The sequence below is a fragment of the Cyanistes caeruleus genome, chromosome 25 (genome assembly GCF_971803275.1).
Source record: "Cyanistes caeruleus chromosome 25, bCyaCae1.hap1.1, whole genome shotgun sequence".
Classification (NCBI taxonomy): domain Eukaryota; kingdom Metazoa; phylum Chordata; class Aves; order Passeriformes; family Paridae; genus Cyanistes; species Cyanistes caeruleus.
In genome coordinates this window covers 4,728,262-4,750,378 of record NC_141725.1, presented here as the reverse complement: position 1 = coordinate 4,750,378, position 22,117 = coordinate 4,728,262, and the positions used below count along the sequence as shown (strand labels likewise).

Genomic DNA, 22,117 nt, shown 5'->3' with positions numbered 1-22,117 from the left:
GCCCCGCGGCGGTGTTGTCGGCGGCCCCAAGATGGCGGCGGTGGCGGCGGGCGCGGCGGCCCCTCAGCAGCCGCCGCCGCCTCAGCAGCCGCCGCAGCCGGCGGGAGGCGGCGGGAGCGGCTCCGGGGAGGCGGCGGGAGCCGCGGGTGGTGCCGGAGGCGGCGGCGGAGGTGCCGGAGGCGGCGGCGGCGCAGCCGGGCCTGCGCCGGGCTCGGGATCGGGCGGCGGCGCGGCCGCGGGCGAGTCGTGGTACCTGGCGCTGCTGGGCCTGGCCGAGCATTTCCGCACGTCCAGCCCGCCCAAGGTACGGCTGTGCGTGCACTGCCTGCAGGCCGTGCTGCCCCGCAAGCCCCCGGCCCGCATGGAGGCCCGCACGCACCTCCAGCTCGGCTCCGTCCTCTATCACCACACCCGCAACGGCGACCAGGCCCGCGGGCACCTGGAGAAGGCGGTGAGCGGGACAGGGCGGCTGCGGTGGGCTGGGGAACGGGGAAGGGCCGGGGGCCAGGCCGTGGGGAAAGGGTTGGCAGTGGTGGGAACGGGGCCGTGGGCACTTGGAGAAGGTACAAAACAGGGGAAGGGGCGGCCGAGGGGGTGCTGGCGGCTGGGAAAGATGGGGAGCAGGGAAAGGGGGCAGTGGGAGGGCAGCAGGGCGGTGCTGGTGGGTTCTAGTGCCAACACAACCCGCTGTGTTCTCTTGCAGTGGCTGATATCCCAGCAGGTATCCTTTTCCCGGGATCCAGTCAGGGCTCCAAGCTCGGAACACCTCCAAGGAAACTCCCAAAACGCCTTCAAGGACCTGGGCTGGGGGAATGGAGTGGGGGTTTTTAATCCACTTCGTCACTGCTTTCACAAAAGCACGGAGTTTAGGTTGGAAGGGACCTTAGATCCCATCCAGCCTGGTTTTCCTGAGGGTTTTTGGAGGTTTTGCTGCTGTTTCCCATCTGGATTTTGTTGTTTCCTTAACCCCGGTGCCAGATCCCCCAGTTTGAGGATGTGAAGTTTGAGGCAGCCAGTTTGCTGTCGGAGCTCTACTGCCAGGAGGTGAGAGAAACCCCAAAAACCCCTCTGTGCCCCTTGAATTTGGGTTTGGAACTAGATATTCCCGTGAAAAATCACATTTCTGGGATGAGAGGCTTTTTCCCATCCTAACTGAGGAAGTTTTTGCTGGAATTGCGAGAAGAGTTTCCCATTGCAAAAGGATTTTGCTTGGTCAAAGACATTTTTTAGTCCTCGGTAAAGAAATTCTGATTTTAGGGGAGGAAAATCCAGGATTTTCCTCAGGAATTTGGAATCCTGGAAGGATTTGGGTTGGAAAGGACATGAAGGATCATCCAGTTCCATGGGGAGGGCACCTTCCCCTCTCCCAGGTTGCTCCAACCTGGACAATTCCAGGGTTGGGGCAGCCCCAGCTGCTCTGGGAATTCTGTCCCAGCCCCGTCCCACCCTGCCAGGGAGGAATTCCATCCCAAAATCCCATCTGGGAATGCATTCCCTGTGTCCTGTCCCTCCAATCCTTCTCCAAGGTCTTCCTTTCCGTATTTTAGGCTCCTTCCTTGGGAAGCCCCATTTGGATCATCCCAAATTTTGTGTTTTGCCGTTGGGCTGATTTCCTTCAAAATCATTTCTTGGGATTTTGAATCCAAATACCCTGGAATGGTTTGGATTAGAAACGTTAAATCCCATCCAATCCCAATTCTGGACGCTATCCCAAAATCCCAGATTCCTCCAATCCCATCCAACCCTACCTCAGGCATTCCAAGGACGGAGCAGCCCCAAACTTCTCCTGTTTGATCCCTCATTCCCAACCTTCCCCAGAGGGGGATTATCCCAGGAATTCCAAGGCTGTGGAGTTCCAGGATCCCGGATTTCCGTTGACTGGGGGTGTTTGTGTTGCAGAATTCCGTGGACACGGCCAAGCCCCTGCTGCGCAAAGCCATCCAGATCTCCCAGCAAACTCCCTACTGGCATTGCAGGCTGCTCTTCCAGCTGGCTGTGAGTCCTTGGAGTGGCAATTCCTTGGGAAAAAAACCTTGGAAAAACCCTGTATTCCCGTTAAAAGCAGCGTGGAAGCTTTTTGTTCTGTTATTCCCTAAAAAAATCGCTGTTATCTGACGCCGTTTTGCTTTTTAACGCTGCAGATTCCTTTGGAAAACAGATTTAAAACCCCTTTGAGGAGCAGGGATTTGCAAATCCAGGGGTTAATGGCGTTTTCTTGGGATTCATGGAGCAAATCCTGAGTTTTTATGGCGTTTTTATTTTCCTGTTTCAGCAACTCCACACCCTGGAGAAGGATTTGGTGTCGGCCTGCGACCTGCTGGGCGTGGGGGCTGAGTATGCCCGCGTGGTGGGCTCCGAGTACACCAGGTGCTGATTCCCGGGATTTCCCAGCCAAATCCCTGCCATTTCCTGCTTGAATTCCTGGGATTTCATCCCTGAATTCCCTGGGGTTTCCTGCCTGAGTTCACTGGGATTTCCTGCCTGAATTCCCTGGGGTTTCATCCCTGAATTCCCTGGAGTTTCATCCCTGAATTCCCTGGGGTTTCATCCTTGAATTCCCTGGAGTTTCATCCCTGAATTCCCTGGGGTTTCATCCCTGAATTCCCTGGGGTTTCATCCCTGAATTCCCTGGATTTCCCAGCCAAATTCCTGCCATTTCCTGTCTGAATTCTCTGTGATGTCATCCTTGAATTCCCTTGGATTTCCTGCCTGAATTCCCTAGAATTTATTCCTTGAATTCCCTGAGATTTCCTGATGGAATTCCTGGAATTTCCTCCCTGAATTCCCTAGGATTTCCTGCCTGAATTCCCTAGAATTTCTTCCTTGAGTCCCCTGGGATTTCCTGCTGGAATTCCTGGGATTTCCTCCCAGAATTCTCTGGAATTTCCTCCCTGAATTCTCTGGAATTTCCTCCTTGATTTTCCTGGGAGTTCCTCTATCAGATCCCTTCATTCTCATTTTCCCCTGTTTTTAGGGGGAAAAAGGCAGATTTTTATTTTTTTCCTAGTGGTTTTTGTTTTGGAGGGGGGAGATGGAGTAATTTCTTCTGGAATTTCACTTTGTTTTCTTTCATTCCAGAGCCCTTTTCCTGCTCAGCAAGGGGATGGTGAGTTGGAAGATGTTTTTAAATAAATGATTTCCCGTTTCATTCTAAATTCCAAAGGATTTTTTTAGCGGGGGGGGCAGGATAAGCAGGATTCTTATGGATAAATTCAGTTTTTTTCCCTCGTTTTTTTTTTCCTGGGAAAAATAAAAGGATCATTGCAAATTTTCCCTGGAGCTTTTGAGGGAGGGAAAAGCTGGTGAGGTGAAATCAGCTGAACATCCCAATCCTAATTCCTGGAATTAGAGAATCCACGGAATTACCTTGGAAAAAACCAGCGACGCGCCTTCCTCTATCCCAGTCTGCTCCAACCTACCTTTGGGCAATTCCAGGGGTGAAGCAGCCACGTTTATCCAGGGGGAAACTCCTTCCCTGAGTGTTTATCCTGGGGGGAAAAAAAACCGGGATTTTCCCTTGGGAATTGCAGCTGCTGCTGATGGAGAGGAAGCTGCAGGAGGTTCACCCGCTGCTGACGCTGTGCGGGCAGATCGTGGAGAACTGGCAGGGCAATCCCATCCAGAAGGAATCCCTCCGAGTCTTCTTCCTGGTCCTGCAGGTCACACATTACCTGGATGCCGGCCAGGTACGTGCCACGTTCCACGCTGGGAATTTGGGAGAGGAATTTTTATTTTTTTGGGAATTTTTCCCCCCAAAAAAATAACCGGCCCCGAGGGGATTTTTTTTTTTTAATCACAGAAGTGAATTTTTGTTGGTTTTAGAACCAAATTAAGTGAAGAGTAAGGAGATTATGTTAATTTGGGGGTGTTGTCCGTGGTGTTTTGATATCCATGGTGGTCTCTGTTGATTCCATGGGGTGTTGGAGGGGATAACGGGAATTTTTGTGGAGACTTTTGGGAATATTTTGAGCATCTCTTGCTGTTCACCGTGAAGCACCGAGCTCATCGGTGCTGAACCACCCCAAACCTCCAAACCAAACCCCCTAAATCCGGGAATTACCACCCCCCCTTGGGAAGTTCCCCTTCTCCAGAGCATTCCAGCGGCGGGAATGTGAGGAATTCCCGCTGGGAATTGTCCCCCGGGGCAGGTGAAGAGCGTGAAGCCGTGCCTGAAGCAGCTGCAGCAGTGCATCCAGACCATCTCCACCCTGCACGACGACGAGATCCTGCCCAGCAACCCCGCCGACCTCTTCCACTGGCTGCCCAAGGAGCACATGTGTGTGCTGGTCTACCTGGTGAGAGCTCCTCGTTAGCGCTAATTGCTAATTAATGAGGGGTCACGGGGTGGTTCTGAGCCAGCGGGGAGGGGTTTGGGAGCTGCTTGCTGCTGGTTTTCCCTCAGCGTGTGTGGGGTGGTGCTGAGGGGGCCGCTCGATGTGTGAGGAGATTCCAGGCTGGAAATGGGAATTAATGAATAAATAATGAATTAATTTATTAATCACTGCCCTAGTCAAGTGAAAATGGAGGTATTTGTGCAAAGGAAAGCTACTTTGGCTTTATTTTCTGAGCTGCTTCTGTGGGGTGATGCTGAGGGGGCTGCTCGGGGTGTGAGGAGATTCCAGGCTGGAAATGGGAATTAATGAATAAATAATGAATTAATTTATTAATCACTGCCCTAGTCAAGTGAAAATGGAGGTATTTGTGCAATTTGGCTTAATTTTCTCAGCTGCTTCCTGCTAGTTTTCCCTCAGTGTGTGTGGGGTGATGCTGAGGGGGCCGCTCGATGTGTGAGGAGATTCCAGGCTGGAAATGGGAATTAATGAATAAATAATGAATTAATTTATTAATCACTGCCCTAGTCAAGTGAAAATGGAGGTATTTGTGCAGTTTGGCTTCATTTTCTCAGCTGCTTGCTGCTGGTTTTCCCTCAGTGTGTGTGGGGTGATGCTGAGGGGGCCGCTCGATGTGTGAGGAGATTCCAGGCTGGAAATGGGAATTAATGAATAAATAATTAATTTATTTATTAATCACTGCCCTAGTCAAGTGAAAATGGAGGTATTTGTGCAATTTGGCTTAATTTTCTCAGCTGCTTGCTGCTGGTTTTCCCTCAGTGTGTGTGGGGTGATGCTGAGGGGGCTGCTCGGGGTGTGAGGAGATTCCAGGCTGGAAATGGGGGCTGATTAACTGATTATTAATTAATTCATTAATCAATGCCCCAGTCAAGTGAAAATGGAGGTATTTGTGCAATTTGGCTTCATTTTCTCAGCTGCTTGCTGCTGGTTTTCCCTCAGCGTGTGTGGGGTGGTGCTGAGGGGGCCGCTCGATGTGTGAGGAGATTCCAGGCTGGAAATGGGAATTAATGAATAAATAATGAATTAATTTATTAATCACTGCCCTAGTAAAGTGAAAATGGAGGTATTTGTGCAATTTGGCTTCATTTTCTCAGCTGCTTGCTGCTGGTTTTCCCTCAGTGTGTGTGGGGTGATGCTGAGGGGGCCGCTCGATGTGTGAGGGGATTCCAGGCTGGAAATGGGAATTAAGGAATAAATAATGAATTAATTTATTAATCACTGCCCTAGTCAAGTGAAAATGGAGGTATTTGTGCAAAGGAAAGCTACTTTGGCTTTATTTTCTGAGCTGCTTCCTGCTGGTTTTCCCTCAGTGTGTGTGGGGTGATGCTGAGGGGGCTGCTCGATGTGTGAGGAGATTCCAGGCTGGAAATGGGAATTAATGAGTAAATAATGAATTAATTGATTAATTATTACCACAATCAAGTGAAAATGGAGGTATTTGTACAATTTGGCTTATTTTTCTCAGCTCCTTTATGCTATTTTTCCCTCAGTGTGTGTGTGGCAATGCTGAGGGGGCTGCTCGGGGTGTGAGGAGATTCCAGGCTGGAAATGGGGACTGATTAACCAATTATTAATTAATTTATTAATTAATGCCCCAGTCAAGTTCAAATGGAGGTATTTGTGCAAAGGAAAGCTATTTTGGCTTAATTTTCTGAGCTGCTTTATGCTGTTTTTCCCTCAGCGTCTGTGGGGTGATTCTGAGGGAGGTGCTCGATGTGTGAGGAGATTCCAGGCTGTAAATGGGAATTAAGGAATAAATAATTAATTGATTTATTAATTAGGACCTGAGTCAGATGGCAATGGAGTTATTTATACAAATCAGGCCACTTTAGCTTAATTTTCTTAACATGAAGGGAGCTAGACTTGGAATCGCTGAAGGATTTTTGTTCCATTTCTTGGAGATGATTCCAGCGTTAATGATATTAAAAATCTGGGATTTGAGGAATTCTGTGAATTCCCAGCCCTTCCCTCTCCGCACAGATAAATTTTAGGATTCGTGGAACGGTTGGAGATGTGAAAGAGCTTAAGAATCATCAATTCCCACCCTCTCAATCCCACCTGCCACCATCCTGGGATGCTCCAGAACTTCCCAGGGAAGTTCCTGTGGGAATTCCATGCCGGGGGAATTCCCGAGGTGGATAATCCGTGCTGTGCTTCCCTGCAGGTGACAGTGATGCATTCCATGCAGGCAGGGTACCTGGAGAAGGCTCAGAAATACACGGACAAAGCCCTCATGCAGCTGGAGAAGCTCAAAAGTAAGGAAAAAGGGGTCGGAATTCAGCTGGATTCCAGGGAAATCCAGGAAAATCCCATGATTTATTCCTCATTTAAACCCATCCCTCAGCTTTGTTGAGCTGCTGGGTCAGCCTAAGACTAAAACTAAGATTAAAAACCTGATTTTAAGGCCGGGTGGTGACTTTGGAGTACAAAAAAAAATCATCTTTTTGGGGTTGGTATTTTTTTTTATTTTGTGGGATTTGAAACATTCCTTAAATCCCTGATGGAATTCTTCCTGCTCCTTTCCCAGTGCTGGACTGCAGCCCCATCCTGTCCTCATTCCAAGTGATTTTGTTGGAACACATCATCATGTGCAGGCTGGTGACGGGACACAAAGCCACAGCCCTGCAGGAGGTAACGTGGGAATTCCAGCGTTTCCTGCCCGGGAATGGCTCTCAAAAAATGGGAATATTCTGCAGGAACAGCTTTTATAATGTGGGAATTGCAGGTTTGGGCTCAGGTGGGAATTCCTGCTGGGTTATTCGTGGATACAGCCAGGCTTGGTGGTGCTCAGGACATGGAAAATGTGGGATTGGCTCCTCTTAAATATTTATTTAAGGACAGTTTGGAATTGATCATGGAATAATCAATAATTGATTCGATTGACACCTTCCTGGTGGGAATTCCAGGCTGGTTTTTTTCCCATTCCATCCATTCCAGGGTGGCTCCTTCCTCTTCAAGTTCCTGCCTTGTCCAGGTGTTTCCCAGTTTTTAACATTCCTGCTTTTCCTTCTCTTTCCTGGCTGTGTTGTTCCAGAGGAACCTGGACTTTTTTTTTTCCATTTTTCCAATCATTTTAAAATCCTGGGAATCCATCCTGGGACTGCATCATCCAATCCTTGCTGGCAGCTTTACTGGGAATGTGCTGGGAATGGGGAGAGATTCATCCTCCTCCTCCTTCTGCTCATCCCAATCCCAGATTTTGGAAGGCTTTATCCCACTTTTCCTGGAAAATCCGGAGCATTTCAGGAGGGATCCGTGGCTGTGAATTCCAGGGGGTGGAGGAAACCATTCCAAACCAGCTGGAATGTGGGAGGAATGCCAGGAAATCCCTTCTCCTGTGCTGGAATCACACCCAGCCTCCCCTTTTATCCCGGATTCGAGATCCAGGAGCCAATCCCTGGATCCAAGAGGAGCGCAAGGAGAGGGATTTAGAGCAGAAAACGGTGGGGGAAAAAATGCCAAAAATCGGGAATTTCGTTCTTTCCCAGATTTCCCAGGTCTGCCAGCTGTGCCAGCAGTCTCCCAGGCTCTTTTCCAACCACGCTGCCCAGCTGCACACGCTCCTGGTGAGTTCTTGGGATGAAACCTGGGAATTCCGGAGGGAAATTCCCTGGGAATGACCGGATCTGCATCATCCATGGCTGGGGAGGCTCATTCCAGGCTTAAAACCCTTGGGAAAAAGAATTCCAGGATGGTTTGGGTGGGTAGGGGGTACTTCCCACTATCCCAAGTTGTTCCAGCAAATCCCACTTTTCTGAGGAGAAAATTCCTGGGATTTGACTTTTCCTGGGTATTTTTGCCATCAAGGACTTGTCTGGCAGCAGCTCCTTCATGAAGGGAGTGGGAATTTTGGAGGAATCAGCTGGAAAAAGGGAAATCCAGGGATTTCCACTGTGCCCGCTGGAGAAGGCTTTTTGTGGGAATTGTGGAAGAGTTTTTGTAGGGAATACTGAGTTTTTGTAGGGAATACTGAGTTTTCCATGATTTTAAGAAAGGTTTTTTGGCTAAATTAAGCTTTGTTTTCCATGAGTAATATGTTTTAAAGGACATTTTGTAGAAATTCCTTGTTTTCCCCACACCTGAGACTTGTTGGTCCCTTTTTCCCGCTGCTATCCCAATATTTCCATGGATTTGGGCATGTTTTGGGCTGCATTCCCAAAAATACCCTTTCTTTTCCAGGGTCTCTACTGCATCTCTGTCAACTGCATGGATAATGCAGAAGCACAATTCACTACAGCACTGAGGGTGAGATTTTATTCCCAAATTTTCTTCTGGAAACTTGGGAATGGGCCTTGAGGATGGCAATGTGAATTTGGAAGGGAAATCTCCCTTAATTCCATTATTTATCAATGATTTTCCATGGATCATGGGGGGATTTCTAACACCAAAATATCAATACAGGGGTTTTTAGCCAGGATTTTTTTCTGGGAATGAACAAATTTTGAGGGAAAGACTGAAATATTTGGGAATTTTCTCCTTTCCAGCTCACAACCCACCAGGAGCTGTGGGCATTTATTGTCACCAACCTGGCCAGCGTCTACATCCGGGAAGGGAATCGGCACCAGGAGGTGAGCTGGGGGCTCCCCAAATCCTGCTTTTCTGTGGGGAAAATTCCTGGGATTTGGCTTTTCCTGGGTATTTTTACCTTCAGGGCCTTGCTGGCAGCAGCTTCCTCATGAGGGGACTGGGAAATCCCATTTTTCTGTGGAGAAAATTCCTGGAATTTGGCTTTTCCCGGGCATTTTTGCCATTGAGGCCTTGCTGGCAGCAACTCTGTCATGAGGGGAGTGGGAAATCCCACTTTTCTGTGGAGAAAATTCCTGGGATTTGGCTTTTCCCGGGCATTTTTGCCATCGAGGCCTTGCTGGCAGCAACTCCTTCACGAGGGGAGGGGGAAATCCCACTTTTCTGTGGAGAAAATTCCTGGAATTTGGCTTTTCCTGTGTATTCTTGCCTTCAGGGCCTTGCTGGCAGCAACTCTGTCATGAGGGGAGTGGGAAATCCCACTTTTCTGTGGAGAAAATTCCTGGGATTTGGCTTTTCCTGGGTATTTTTACCTTCAGGGCCTTGCTAGCAGCAGCTTCCTCATGAGGGGACTGGGAAATCCCATTTTTCTGTGGAGAAAATTCCTGGGATTTGGCTTTTCCCGGGCATTTTTGCCATTGAGGCCTTGCTGGCAGCAACTCCTTCATGAGGGGAGTGGGAAATCCCACTTTTCTGTGGAGAAAATTCCTGGAATTTGGCTTTTCCTGGGTATTTTTGCCATCAAGGCCTTGCTGGCAGCAGCTCTCTCACGAGGGGAATAGGAAATCCCATTTTTCTGTGGAGAAAATTCCTGGAATTTGGCTTTTCCTGGGTATTCTTGCCTTCAGGGCCTTGCTGGCAGCAACTGTGTCATGAGTGGAGTGGGAAATCCCACTTTTCTGTGGAGAAAATTCCTGGAATTTGGCTTTTCCTGTGTATTTTTGCCATCAAGGCCTTGCTGGCAGCAACTCTGTCATGAGTGGAATAGGAAATCCCATTTTTCTGTGGAGAAAATTCCTGGGATTTGGCTTTTCCTGTGTATTCTTGCCTTCAGGGCCTTGCTGGCAGCAGCTCCCTCATGAGGGGAGTGGGAATTCCTGAGAAATTGGCTGGAAAAACTCCAAAAGTTCTGGATTATTCCCAGAATTCTCCCCATGGGAATGGGGTTTAACTCTCATCTCTCATTCAACCCCTTGGCTTCATTTTCCATCATTTTCCATCATTTTCCATCAATTTTCCATATTCAGGAGCTACAGGGAATCACAGAAATAACCAAACCCAGGGATCTTCTCCTGAGTTTTGCTGTTTTATTCCCGGAATTCCCAATTTTCACCCTCTCAGAGCCTTCAGGGATTTTCCCTGGGAAGATTCTCCACAGAAATTTTGTTCCCTGCATACAAAATTTGGGAAAAACCCTTGGGAAGCAAAAAAGATTCTTAAAAATTGTGAATTCTTTTATTAAATTTTTGTTTTAATTAATCAAATCCAATATTAAATTCGTTATTGGATCAACCAGCTCCAAGTTTTCTGTGGGAATATGATTATTTTCCAGGAAATCCTGGGGAATTGGAGGAGTTTTGGGATAAAATTTGATTTTGGGGATCAAAATGAGCCTAAAATTCCCAATACTGGGATAAATTGGGGGTGGTTTGAGTGGAATTTCACTGGTCTGGTGTTGATTTTTCCTTGGAAAATGGATTTTTTTCCACGATGATTCCTTTTCCTCTCCCATTTTCCAGCTCTACAGTTTATTGGAAAGGATAAATCCCGACCACAACTTCCCAGTGAGGTGAGAATTCCAACAAATCCCAACATTCCGGGACGGGAATGACGGATTTCCAGCAGGACTTTCAACAAATCAGGGGAAAAAAAATCCAATTTCATTCCGAGGAAAAAACTCGGGATGGGGATTAAATGGAATATCTCGCTTGGGAGTTGGATTTTGGGGTGGAATTCCTGGGAATTTGGGTGGGATTTGAGGTATCCATGGTTTTTTTTATGTTTTCCATAGTTCCCACTGCCTCCGGGCCGCCGCGTTTTACATCCGAGGGCTCTTCTCCTTTTTCCAGGGAAGATACAACGAGGCCAAGTGAGTCCAAACCCCTCGGAAAAGCGGGAAAAAGGCGGGAAAAAGGCGGGAAAAAGGCGGGAAAAAGGCGGGAAAACTCAGGCTGGCTTTTTTTTGGGATCAGAATGGGAATGGTTTCCTTTCCATCCAGTCCCTGTGGGTTTCTCCTGGATGAGCCAGGGGTGGGGCTCTTTCCATGGGAATCATTCCCTGCAATCCCTGGGAATCTTGGGAATGTTATTCCCTGCAGTCCTTGGGAATTTTGGGATCTTTATTCCCTTCAATCCCAGGGATTTATTTAAAATTGAGGTTTAAATTTATTAATGTAATATAATATAATATAATATAATATAATATAATATAATATAATATAATATAATATAATATAATATAAACAATATAAGTATAATATAATGTTAATATGATGTAATATAATGTAATGTAATATACTGTAATATGATGTAATATAATACAATACAGTATAATATAATATAATATAATATAATATAATATAATATAATATAATATAATATATATAATATAGTAACTATATAATTATAATTTAATACATTTAAAATTTATTCAAAGTTTTATTTAGAATTTAAAATTGAGGTTTTATTTCCTGCGATCCTTTGAAATCTTTGGGATTTTGTGGATCTTGTTCCATGCAGAATCCTTGGGAATCTTGGGCATTTTATTCCTTGCCATCCCAAGGAATCCTCGGGAATCTTGGGCATTTTATTCCTTGCCATCCCAAGGAATCCTCGGGATCTCATTCCCAGGAATCCCAAGGAATTTTTGGGAATCTCAGGATCTCATTCCCAGGAATTTACAGGAATCTTGGGATCTCATTCCCTGCAATCCCAAGGAATTTTTGGGAATCTTGGGATCTCATTCCCAGGAATTTTCGGCAATCTTGGGATCTCATTCCCTGCAATCCCAAGGAATCCTTGGAATCTCATTCCCAGGAATCCCAAGGAATTTTTGGGAATCTCAGGATCTCATTCCCAGGAATTTTCAGGAATCTTGGGATCTCATTCCCTGCAATCCTAAGCAACCCTTGGGAATCTCATTCCCAGGAATCCTTGGGAATCTTGGGATCTCATTCCCTGCAATCCTAAGGAACCCTTGGGAATCTCATTCCCAGGAATCCTTGGGAATCTTGGGATCTCATTCCCTGCAATCCCAAGGAATCCTTGGGAATCTTGGGATCTCATTCCCAGGAATTTTCGGCAATCTTGGGATCTCATTCCCAGGAATTTTCGGCAATCTTGGGATCTCATTCCCTGCAATCCCAAGGAATCCTCGGGAATCTCGGGATTCCATTCCTTCCCAGCAGAGGCAGCTCCAGCCCAACCCCCAGAGCAAATCCCGGAATTCCTTTCCCGTCTCCTGCCGTTCCGATCCATCCAGGAATTGTTCCAGGAGCTCGGGGCAGCCCTCAAATCCCGCTTTTCCCGCTTTTTTCCAGGCGTTTTTTGCGGGAGACGCTGAAGATGTCGAACGCCGAGGACCTGAACCGCCTGACGGCGTGCTCGCTCGTGCTGCTGGGCCACATCTTCTACGTGCTGGGCAACCACCGGGTACCGCACACAAATCCCGGGAAATCCTCCCAAATCCTGGGAAATCTCCCCCAGATCCCAGAGATAATCCTCCCAAATCCCGGGAAATCCCCCCCAGATCCCAGAGATAATCCTCCCAAATCCCGGGAAATTCCCCCCAGATCCCAGAGATAATCCCCCCCCAGATCCTGGGAAATCCCCCCCAGATCCTGGGAAATCCTCCCCAGATCTCAGGGAATCCCCTCCAGATCTCGGGAAATCCCCCCCCAGATCCCGGGAAATCCCCCCCAGATCCCAGAGATAATCCCCCCCAGATCCTGGGAAATCCCCCCCAGATCCTGGGAAATCCTCCCCAGATCTCAGGGAATCCCCCCAGATCCCGGGAAATCCCCCCCCAGATCCTGGGAAATCCCCTTAAAATCCCAGGGAATCCCCCCCAGATCCCGGGAAATCCCCCCCAGGTCTCAGGGAATCCCCCCCAGATCCCGGGAAATCCCCCCCAGATCCTGGGAAATCCCCCCCAGATCCTGGGAAATCCCCCCCAGATCCTGGGAAATCCTCCCCAGATCCCGGGAAATCCCCCCCCAGATCCCGGGAAATCCCCCCCAGATCCCGGGAAATCCCCCCCAGATCTCAGGGAATCCCCCCCAGATCCTGGGAAATCCCCCCCAGATCCCGGGAAATCCCCCCCAGATCCTGGGAAATCCCCCCCAGATCCCGGGAAATCCCCCCCAGATCCTGGGAAATCCCCCCCAGATCTCAGGAAATCCCCCCCAGATCCTGGGAAATGCCCCAAAAATCGTAGGGAATCCCCCACGAATCCCGGGAAATCCCCCCAGATCTCAGGGAATCCCCACCAGATCCCGGGAAATTCCCCCCTATATCCCAGAGATAATCCTCCCAGATCCCGGGAAATTCCCCCCGATCCCGGGAAATCCCCCCCAGATCCCGGGAAATCCCCCCCAGATCTCAGGGAATCCCCACAAATCCCAAGAAATTCCTCCCAAATCCCAGGGAATCCCCCCCCAGATCCCGGAGAAAATCCCCCCAAATCCCGGAAAATGCCCCCCACATCCTGGGGAATCCCCCCCCGGATCCTGGGAAATCCCCTTAAAATCTCAGGAAATCCCCCCCACATCCTGGGAAATCCCCCCAAATCCCAGGGAATCCCCCCAGATCCCAGAGAAAATCCCCTCCAAATCCCGGGAAATCCCCCCCAGATCTCAGGAAATCCCCCACGAATCCTGGGAAAATCCAACCCCCCAAAATCTCAGGGAATCCCTCCCAAATCCTGGGAAAATCACAGAAAAAATCCCGGAGAAAATCCCCCAAAAATCCTGGGAAATCCTCCCAAATTGTGGGAAATCCCCCTCAGATCTTAGGGAATCCCCCCAAATCCCAGGAAATCCCTCCCAAATCCCGGGAAAAATCCCCCCAAAATCCCAGGAAGATCACAGAAAAAATCCCGGAGAAAATCCCCCAAAAATTCCAGAAAAAATCCTGGAGAAAATCCTTGTGAAAATCCGAGAAAAAATCCCAGAGAAACTCCAGGAGAAAATCCCTGAAAAAACCCCTTGAAAATCCCAGAAAAAAACCTGGAAAAAATCCCAGAAAATAAATCCTGGATAAACTCCTGGAGCAAATCAGGATTTTGGGGGGCAATAACGGAATTTTTCAAGTGGTTTTTGTGCTGACCCATCCAAAATTGGAATTTCCATCCCTCCTGAACCATCCCAAAATTTAGAATTTCCCGGAACATCACAAATCCCCTCATTTCCCACCGGGAATTTTCCATCTTTTTCTGGTCAATCCGGAAGAAAATTCCCAGAAATCCCAATTTTTTTTCCTTTTTTTCCTTGTGGATTTTTCCCAGGAAAGCAACAACATGGTGGTGCCAGCCATGCAGCTGGCCAGCAAGATCCCGGACATGTCCGTGCAGCTCTGGTCCTCCGCCCTGCTCCGGGGTAACGACGGGAAAACGGGAATGCGGGGGACACAGGGATCAGGGATTGTCCATGGAAAACTGGGGAAGAACCACGGGAGGGTGGGAATTCCAGGGGGAATTTGGGATCAGGGATTGCCCATGGAAAACTGGGGAAGATCTTCAGGAGAGTGGGAATTCCAGAGGGAATTGGGGATCAGGGATCATCCTGGAAAAATGGGAGTTTCTGGGAGGGTGGGAATTCCAAGGGGAACTCGGGATCAGGGATTGTCCATGGAAAACTGGGGAACAGCCTCATGAGGATGGGAATTCCAGGGGGAACCTGGAGCAATTCCAGGGGGAACTTGGGATCAGGGATTGCCCATGGAAAACTGGGGAAGAGCCACGGGAGGGTGGGAATTCCAGGGGGAATTTGGGATCAGGGATTGTCCATGGAAAACTGGGGAAGAGCCACGGGAGAGTGGGAATTCCAGGGGGAACCCAGGATCAGGGATTGTCCATGGAAATAATGGAAAGTGGGAATTCCAGGGGGAGCTCAGGATCAGGGATTGTCCATAAAAAAACGGAGGATGGGAATTCCAGGGGGAACCTGGAGCAGCTCCAGGGGGAATTTGGGATCAGGGATCATCCTGGAAAAATGGGAGTTTCTGGGAGGGTGGGAATTCCAGAGGGAATTCGGGATCAGGGATTGCCCATGGAAAACTGGGAAAGATCTTCAGGAGAGTGGGAATTCCAGGGGGAACCCAGGATCAGGGATTGTCCATGGAAAACTGGGGAAGAGCCACGGGAGGGTGGGAATTCCAGGGGGAATTTGGGATCAGGGATTGTCCATGGAAAACTGGGGAAGAACCACGGGAGAGTGGGAATTCCAGGGGGAATTTGGGATCAGGGATTGTCCATAAAAATAACGGAGGGTGGGAATTCCAGGGGGAATTTGGGATCAGGGATTGTCCATGGAAATAATGGAAAGTGGGAATTCCAGGGGGAGCTCAGGATCAGGGATTGCCCATGGAAAACGGGGAAAGATCTTCAGGAGGGTGGGAATTCCAGAGGGAATTTGGGATCAGGGATTGCCCATGGAAAACGGGGAAAGATCTTCAGGAGAGTGGGAATTCCGGAGGGAATTTGGGATCAGGGATTGCCCATGGAAAACTGGGGAAGAGCCTCATGAGGATGGGAATTCCAGAGGGAATTTGGGATCAGGGATTGTCCATGGAAATAATGGAAAGTGGGAATTCCAGGGGGAGCTCAGGATCAGGGATCATCCATAAAAATCCCTTTCCCTCCAATCCCAAGGAATCTTTAGGAATCTTGGGATTTTGTTCCTTTGCATTCCAGGGAATCCTTGGGAATTTGGGGAGATTTCATTCCCTCCAATCCCAGAGAATTTTGGGATTTTATTCTCTCCAATCCCAGAGAATCCTTGGGAATTTTGGGCATTTCATTCTCTCCAATCCCAGAGAATTTTGGGATTTTATTCTCTTCAATCCCAGAGAATCCTTGGGAATTTTGGGGATTTAATTCCTTCCAATCCCAGAGAATTTTGGGATTTTATTCCCTCCAATCCCAAAGAATCCTTGGGAATTTTGGGATTTCTTTCCTTCCAATCCCAGAGAGTTTTGGGATTTTATTCTCTCCAATCCCAGAGAATCCTTGGGAATTTTGGGCATTTCATTCCCTGCAATCCCAGAGAATTTTGGGATTTTATTCTCTCCAATCCCAGGGAATCCTTGGGAATTTTGGGGATTTAATTCCTTCCAATCCCAGAGAATTTTGGGAATTTTGGGGATCTCATTCCCTGCAATCCCAGAGAATTTTGGGAATTTTGGGGATCTCATTCCCTGCAATCCCAGAGAATTTTGGGAATTTTGGGATCTCATTCCCTCCCCAGCAGGAACCCTGGGTTGGATTTTCGGGGCCGATCCCTCTGCATCCCAGCCCTGGTGTGGGGGAGGAATTCCAGGGATTTTCGGGCCGTTGGGAAGGGGGGATCAGATCCCAATCCCGGGATTTTCCCGTTTTTCCAGACCTGAACAAGGCGTGTGGGAACGCCATGGACGCGCACGAGGCGGCGCAGATGCACCAGAACTTCTCTCAGCAGCTGCTGCAGGATCACATCGAGGCCTGCAGCCTCCCCGAGCACAACCTCATCACGGTACCGCCACAATTCCCAACATTCCCACAATTCCCAACATTCCTGGATTGCTGGGAGCGGGGCTTGCCTTTCCTGGGGGTTCCTGGCTGCCTAAAAATGGGATTTTCCTGCCAAAAAATGGGATTTTTCTGCCCAAAAATGGGATTTTCCTGCCCAAAATGGGATTTTCCTGCCAAAAAATGGGATTTTCCTGTCCAAAAATGGGATTTTCCTGCCCAAAATGGGATTTTTCTGCCCAAAAATGGGATTTTTCCGCCCAAAAATGGGGTTTTCCCTCCCCAAAATGGGATTTTCCCGCCCAAAATGGGATTTTTCCACCCAAAAATGGGATTTTTCCACCCAAAAATGGGATTTTCTATCCCAAAGTGGAAGTTTCTCTCCCCAAAATGGGATTTTCCTACCCAAAAATGGGATTTTTCCACCTCAAAATGGGATTTTCTATCCCAAAGTGGAAGTTTCCTTCCCCAAAATGGGATTTTCATGCCCCAAAATGGAATTTTCCTATCCCAAAATGGGATTTTTCCACCTCAAAATGGGATTTTCTATCCCAAAGTGGAAGTTTCCTTCCCCAAAATGGGATTTTCATGCCCCAAAATGGGATTTTCCCACCCAAAATGGGATTTTCCCACCCAAAATGGGATTTTCCCACCCCAAATCGAATTTCCCAGTCCCAAAATCGAGTTTCCCCGAGGTAATTTCGGTTCTGAAATTCCAAAAAAACCCCAAAAACCTCTTGGAAAACGGAATCCGGCGGGATTGTGGGGTTGGAATTTGGGATCCCTGGGAGCAGGGATGGTTTTTTTGGGAATTCCACGATCCTGAGGGAATTTTTTGGGAATGTTTCCCGTTTTTTTTCTCCCCCCACAGTGGACGGACGGACCCCCCCCAGTCCAATTCCAGGCCCAGAACGGCCCCACCACCAGCCTGGCCAGTCTGCTGTGAATTCCCGGAAAAACTCCCGGAAAATTCATGGAAAACTCCGGGAAAACTCCGGGAAAACTCCAGAATCTCCACCGACAACATCCCAGGAAGAGAGAAAAAAACAAAACAAAACAAAAAAGCGCCAAAAACTTGGGAAAAGAAACAAAAAAAAAACCGGAAAAACTTCGGAATTCCCTCTGGTAACGAGAGAAAAACCAGGAATTTTCCAGGAATTTCCAGAACCTCTGGAGCTGCTTTTCCAGGTGGGAATATCCAGGTGAATCCCAAGGTTTGATCCTGGTGGCGATTCCCAGGAAAAGCCGGGAATTCCGGCGGGGGATGAGGAGGAAATTCCGGGATTTCCCCGGGCGGGCGCAGCTCTCCCCAACATTTGGGAAAAATCGGGAATTTTCCTGTTGATCCCAGATTTTTCCAGCCTCGAAGGCGCCCCCCGTGCCTTAAGGATTCCCAAATCCCTGAGGAAATCCGGATCCAGCCGGAGCCGGAGGCTTGGGATGAAATTCCAGCCTTTGCCCTCGGCAAAAAATTCCCTTTTCCAGGTTTTTTCCGGGTTAAATTCCCTGTTGTTTTTTTTTTTGAATTCCCATTTTTTTGTTGTCGTTGTTTTGTTAAATTCCCAGGTTTTTTTTGTTAAATTCCCAGGTTTTTTTTTGTTAAATTCCCAGGGTTTTTTTGTTAAATTCCCAGGTTTTTTTTGTTAAATTCCCAGGTTTTTTTTTGTTAAATTCCCAGGTTTTTTTTTGTTAAATTCCCAGGTTTTTTTTTGTTAAATTCCCAGGTTTTTTTTGTTAAATTCCCAGGTTTTTTTTGTTAAATTCCCAGGTTTTTTTTTGTTAAATTCCCAGGTTTTTTTTGTTAAATTCCCAGGGTTTTTTTTGTTAAATTCCCAGGTTTTTTTTGGTTAAATTCCCCCAGGTTTTGTTTTGGATTTTTCCACCGAGTTCTCCCAGAAATCTGGGAATGTTGAATCCCACAAAAAAAAAAAAGCTGGAAGTTTTTCCCAGGATTCCTGCAGCGCCCGGGGTGGGATGGAGTTGTTTTTCCCACTTGGAATTTCCTCAGATTCCTGAGAAAACAACTCTGCAATTCTTGAAGAGAGGAAAAAAACCAAACCCCTGGAAATTCCAGGGATTTTTGGGAATTTTTAAATCCCACCTGGATGGGAACAAACCTTAAAATTCCCATAAAATTCCCATCGTTTTCCCAAATCGTTTTCCAGAGCAAGGAATTTTTTCCCACCCAAATTCCTGAATTTTTCCCTTTGGGATTCATTCCAGGGATGAAATTTTTGGTCCCATTTTCCCTGGATTTTCCAGGATTTATTTTTTCCATGGAATTCCCAGTCCTAAATCTCCTGGAAAACTCCCAAGGACCAGGAAATCCCTGGAATTTTGGGGGAGAGAGGATCAGGAATTTTTCTTGCGGAATTTTTTCGGATTCAGGAAAACCCTGGGTGCCGTTGGAACTCCAAAAAAAAATAAAAAAAAGGGGAAAAAAATCCCAAAGAATTCCCAAATCCGGGGGATTTTCCAGCCCAAATCCAGGGCTGGATTTGCTGGAATCCCGTTTATTTTTTGGGATTTTGTCCAGGAATGTTGATCCCCGTGGAAAACCGGGGGAGTTTTCCCAGTTTTTGTGTTTTTTGGGAAGCGAATTCCCAGTTTTTAATTCCTCTGGAAGCCCCTGGGGTGCAACAAATTCCTTGGAATTTTTTTTTTTTTCTCCCTTTGGAATTTTCCTGGCTTGGGAACGGCTGAAATTCCCAAATCTCATCCAGGAAATCCAAATTTTCCCCCTTCTAACTCCGGAATATTCTGAAATATTCTGGAATTTCAGGCCTAACTCAGCTCTGGCTTGAAATTTTTGGGATGAAATTCCCAAATTTTATCCTGGGAAAACCTCAGGATGATCCCAATCCCAGGGCAGGGACACTTCCACTATTCCAGGCTGTTCCCACCTGGATTTTGGGCAGCCAAATCCCAAAAAAAGTTGGGAAAAACCTGGAAAAAAAAAAAAAAAAAATCAGGAAAAATTGGGAAAAAATCCCAATCCCGGAGAGCTGCGCTGGGGAATTCCCCAGGGAATTTTCCAGGGAATTCTCCAGCAGTTCCTGTGGGAAAAGAACTTTTCCCAACCCCCCATGGGGAGACGCCGAGGAAGGAGCAGAATTCCCAAAAAAATTCCCAATTTTTCTACCTCGGCTCTCCCATAAAAATCCATCAAATCGCTGAAAGATCCGGAAAAATCCCCTTTGGAATTCCAGGTGGGATCCCTGAGCCTGGGCCCGGCTCCTCCTGGGCTCTTCCCGCTGCCAGAATTCCCAAATTCCCAGAGGAAATTCCCGCTGGAACTTCCCGGGGCCGATGTACAGAGCTTTTTACCATTGTATATTAAATTATTTAATAGCTTTTTTTTTTGGGAGTTTTCCTTATTTTTATTTCATGGAGCACAGCTGGGAAAAGAGGAGCTGCAATTCCTTGGAATTTTGGAGGAAAAACGGGAAAATCCAGGGTGGAATTGGAGGTTTTTTGGGTTTTTTTCCCTCAAATCATGGAATTTTCTGGAGAAACGATGGTAAAATCTTTGGAATTAGAAATTGGGGAGGGAATTGTAGAGGGTTTTTTTTTTTTTTCCAGGTTTTTTCATGGAATAGTCGGGATTTCTCCTGAAAAATTCAGTTCCTGGTGTTGATATGGGGGAAAAAAAATGGGATTTCCTTCTGGATCTTGTTCCTGAGAGTGGGAATTTCCCAGGAACGCTGGGAATTGTGGAGAATTCCCAAAAAAATCCTCTAAAATATCCCCAAAAAATTCCTAAAAAATCCCAAAAAATTCTCAAAAAATTCCCCAAAAATTTCCTAAAAAATCCCCCAAAATTCAAAAAATTTCCCCCAAAATTCCCAAAAAAATCCTCTAAAATATCCCCCAAAAATTCCTAAAAAATCCCTAAAGATTCTCAAAAAATTTCCCCCAAAATTCCCAAAAAAATCCTCTAAAATATCCCCCAAAAATTCCTAAAAAATCCCCAAAAATTCCCCCAAAATTCCAAAAAAAATCCTCTAAAATATCCCCCAAAAATTCCTAAAAAATCCCCAAAAATTCCCCCAAAATTCCAAAAAAAATCCTCTAAAATATCCCCCAAAAATTCCTAAAAAATCCCTAAAGATTCTCAAAAAATTTCTCCCAAAATTCCCAAAAAAATCCTCTAAAATATCCCCCAAAAAATTCCTAAAAAATCCCCAAAAATTTCCCCAAAATTCCCCAAAAAATCCTCTAAAATATCCCCAAAAAATTCCTAAAAAATCCCAAAAAATTCTCAAAAAATTCCCCAAAAATTTCCTAAAAAATCCCCAAAAATTCAAAAAATTTCCCCCAAAATTCCCAAAAAAATCCTCTAAAATATCCCCCAAAAATTCCTAAAAAATCCACAAAAATTCTCAAAAAATCCCCCCAAAATTCCCAAAAAAATCCTCTAAAATATCCCCAAAATTCCCCAAAAAATCCTCTAAAATATCCCCAAAATTCCCAAAAAAATCCTCTAAAATATCCCCAAAATTCCCAAAAAATCCTCTAAAATATCCCCCAAAAATTCCTAAAAAATTCCCCAAAATTCTCAAAAAATCCCCCCAAAATTCTAAAAAAAATCCTCTAAAATATCCCCCCAAAAATTCCTAAAAAATCCCAAAAAATTCCCCAAAAATCCCCCCAAAATTCCCAAAAAAATCCTCTAAAATATCCCCAAAATTTCCTAAAAAATCCCCAAAATTCAAAAAAAGTTTCCCCAAAAATTCTCAAAAACCCCCCCAAAATTCCCAAAAAATCCTGTAAAACTTCCCCCACAAATTCCCTAAAAATTCCCCCCAAAATTCCCCAAAGATTCAAAAAAATCCCCCCCAAAATTTAAAAAAAGTTTCCTAAAAATCCCCTAAAATTCCAAAACAAATGCCCTAAAAATCCCCCAAAATTCCCAAAAAATCTCCCAAAATTCCCAAAAAATCTCCCAAAATTCCCAAAAAATCTCCCAAAATTCCCAGAAAAAATCTGAATGTGTGGGATTGAAATCCAGGTGGGAATGATCCCAAATTCCATCGGGAATGATCCCAAATCCATCAGGAATGATCCCAAATTCCATAGGGAATGATCCCAGGGTTAAATTCCAACAGGAATGATCCCAAATTCCATAGGGAATAATCCCAAACCCATCGGGAATGAGCCCAGGGTTAAATCCCTGCGGGAATGATCCCAAATCCTGATGGGAATGATCCCAAATCCCACTGGGAATGATCCCAAATCCCACTGGGAATGATCCCAAATTCCATAGGGAATGATCCCAAATTCATCGGGAATGATCCCAATTCCATCAGGAATGATCCCAGGGTTAAATCCCTGCGGGACTGATCCCAAACCCATCGGGAATGATCCCAAATTCCATCGGGAATGATCCCAAATTCCATAGGGAATGATCCCAAATCCATCAGGAATGATCCCAAATCCATCAGGAATGATCCCAAACCCATCGGGAATGAGCCCAGGGTTAAATTCCATCAGGAACGATCCCAAATTCCATTGGGAA

At 46.6% G+C, this 22,117-nt stretch overlaps 1 protein-coding gene across 3 annotated transcripts; it reads left to right on the top strand.

Annotated features, from left to right (window-relative positions):
• Nucleotides 1–10: 10 nt before the first annotated feature.
• Nucleotides 11–19,956, top strand: MAU2 (MAU2 sister chromatid cohesion factor). Of its 3 annotated transcripts, none has more exons than XM_086862488.1 (20): nucleotides 11–52; nucleotides 180–451; nucleotides 704–721; nucleotides 979–1,044; nucleotides 1,900–1,995; nucleotides 2,273–2,367; nucleotides 3,079–3,106; nucleotides 3,531–3,686; nucleotides 4,149–4,295; nucleotides 6,517–6,607; nucleotides 6,880–6,983; nucleotides 7,841–7,918; nucleotides 8,532–8,597; nucleotides 8,837–8,920; nucleotides 10,616–10,665; nucleotides 10,888–10,965; nucleotides 12,416–12,527; nucleotides 14,380–14,470; nucleotides 16,476–16,603; nucleotides 17,471–19,956. In XM_086862488.1, the coding sequence occupies exons 2-20, from the start codon at nucleotides 362–364 to the stop codon at nucleotides 17,543–17,545; spliced, it is 1,653 nt and encodes a 550-aa protein (XP_086718614.1). In that variant the 5' UTR covers nucleotides 11–52; nucleotides 180–361; the 3' UTR covers nucleotides 17,546–19,956. The 3 variants fall into 3 exon arrangements, 2 of the variants coding, with proteins under 2 accessions (XP_086718614.1, XP_086718613.1); XR_015279125.1 differs by having other exon boundaries at nucleotides 17–451; nucleotides 17,471–18,345; nucleotides 18,436–19,956; XM_086862487.1 differs by having other exon boundaries at nucleotides 17–451.
• Nucleotides 19,957–22,117: the final 2,161 nt, after the last annotated feature.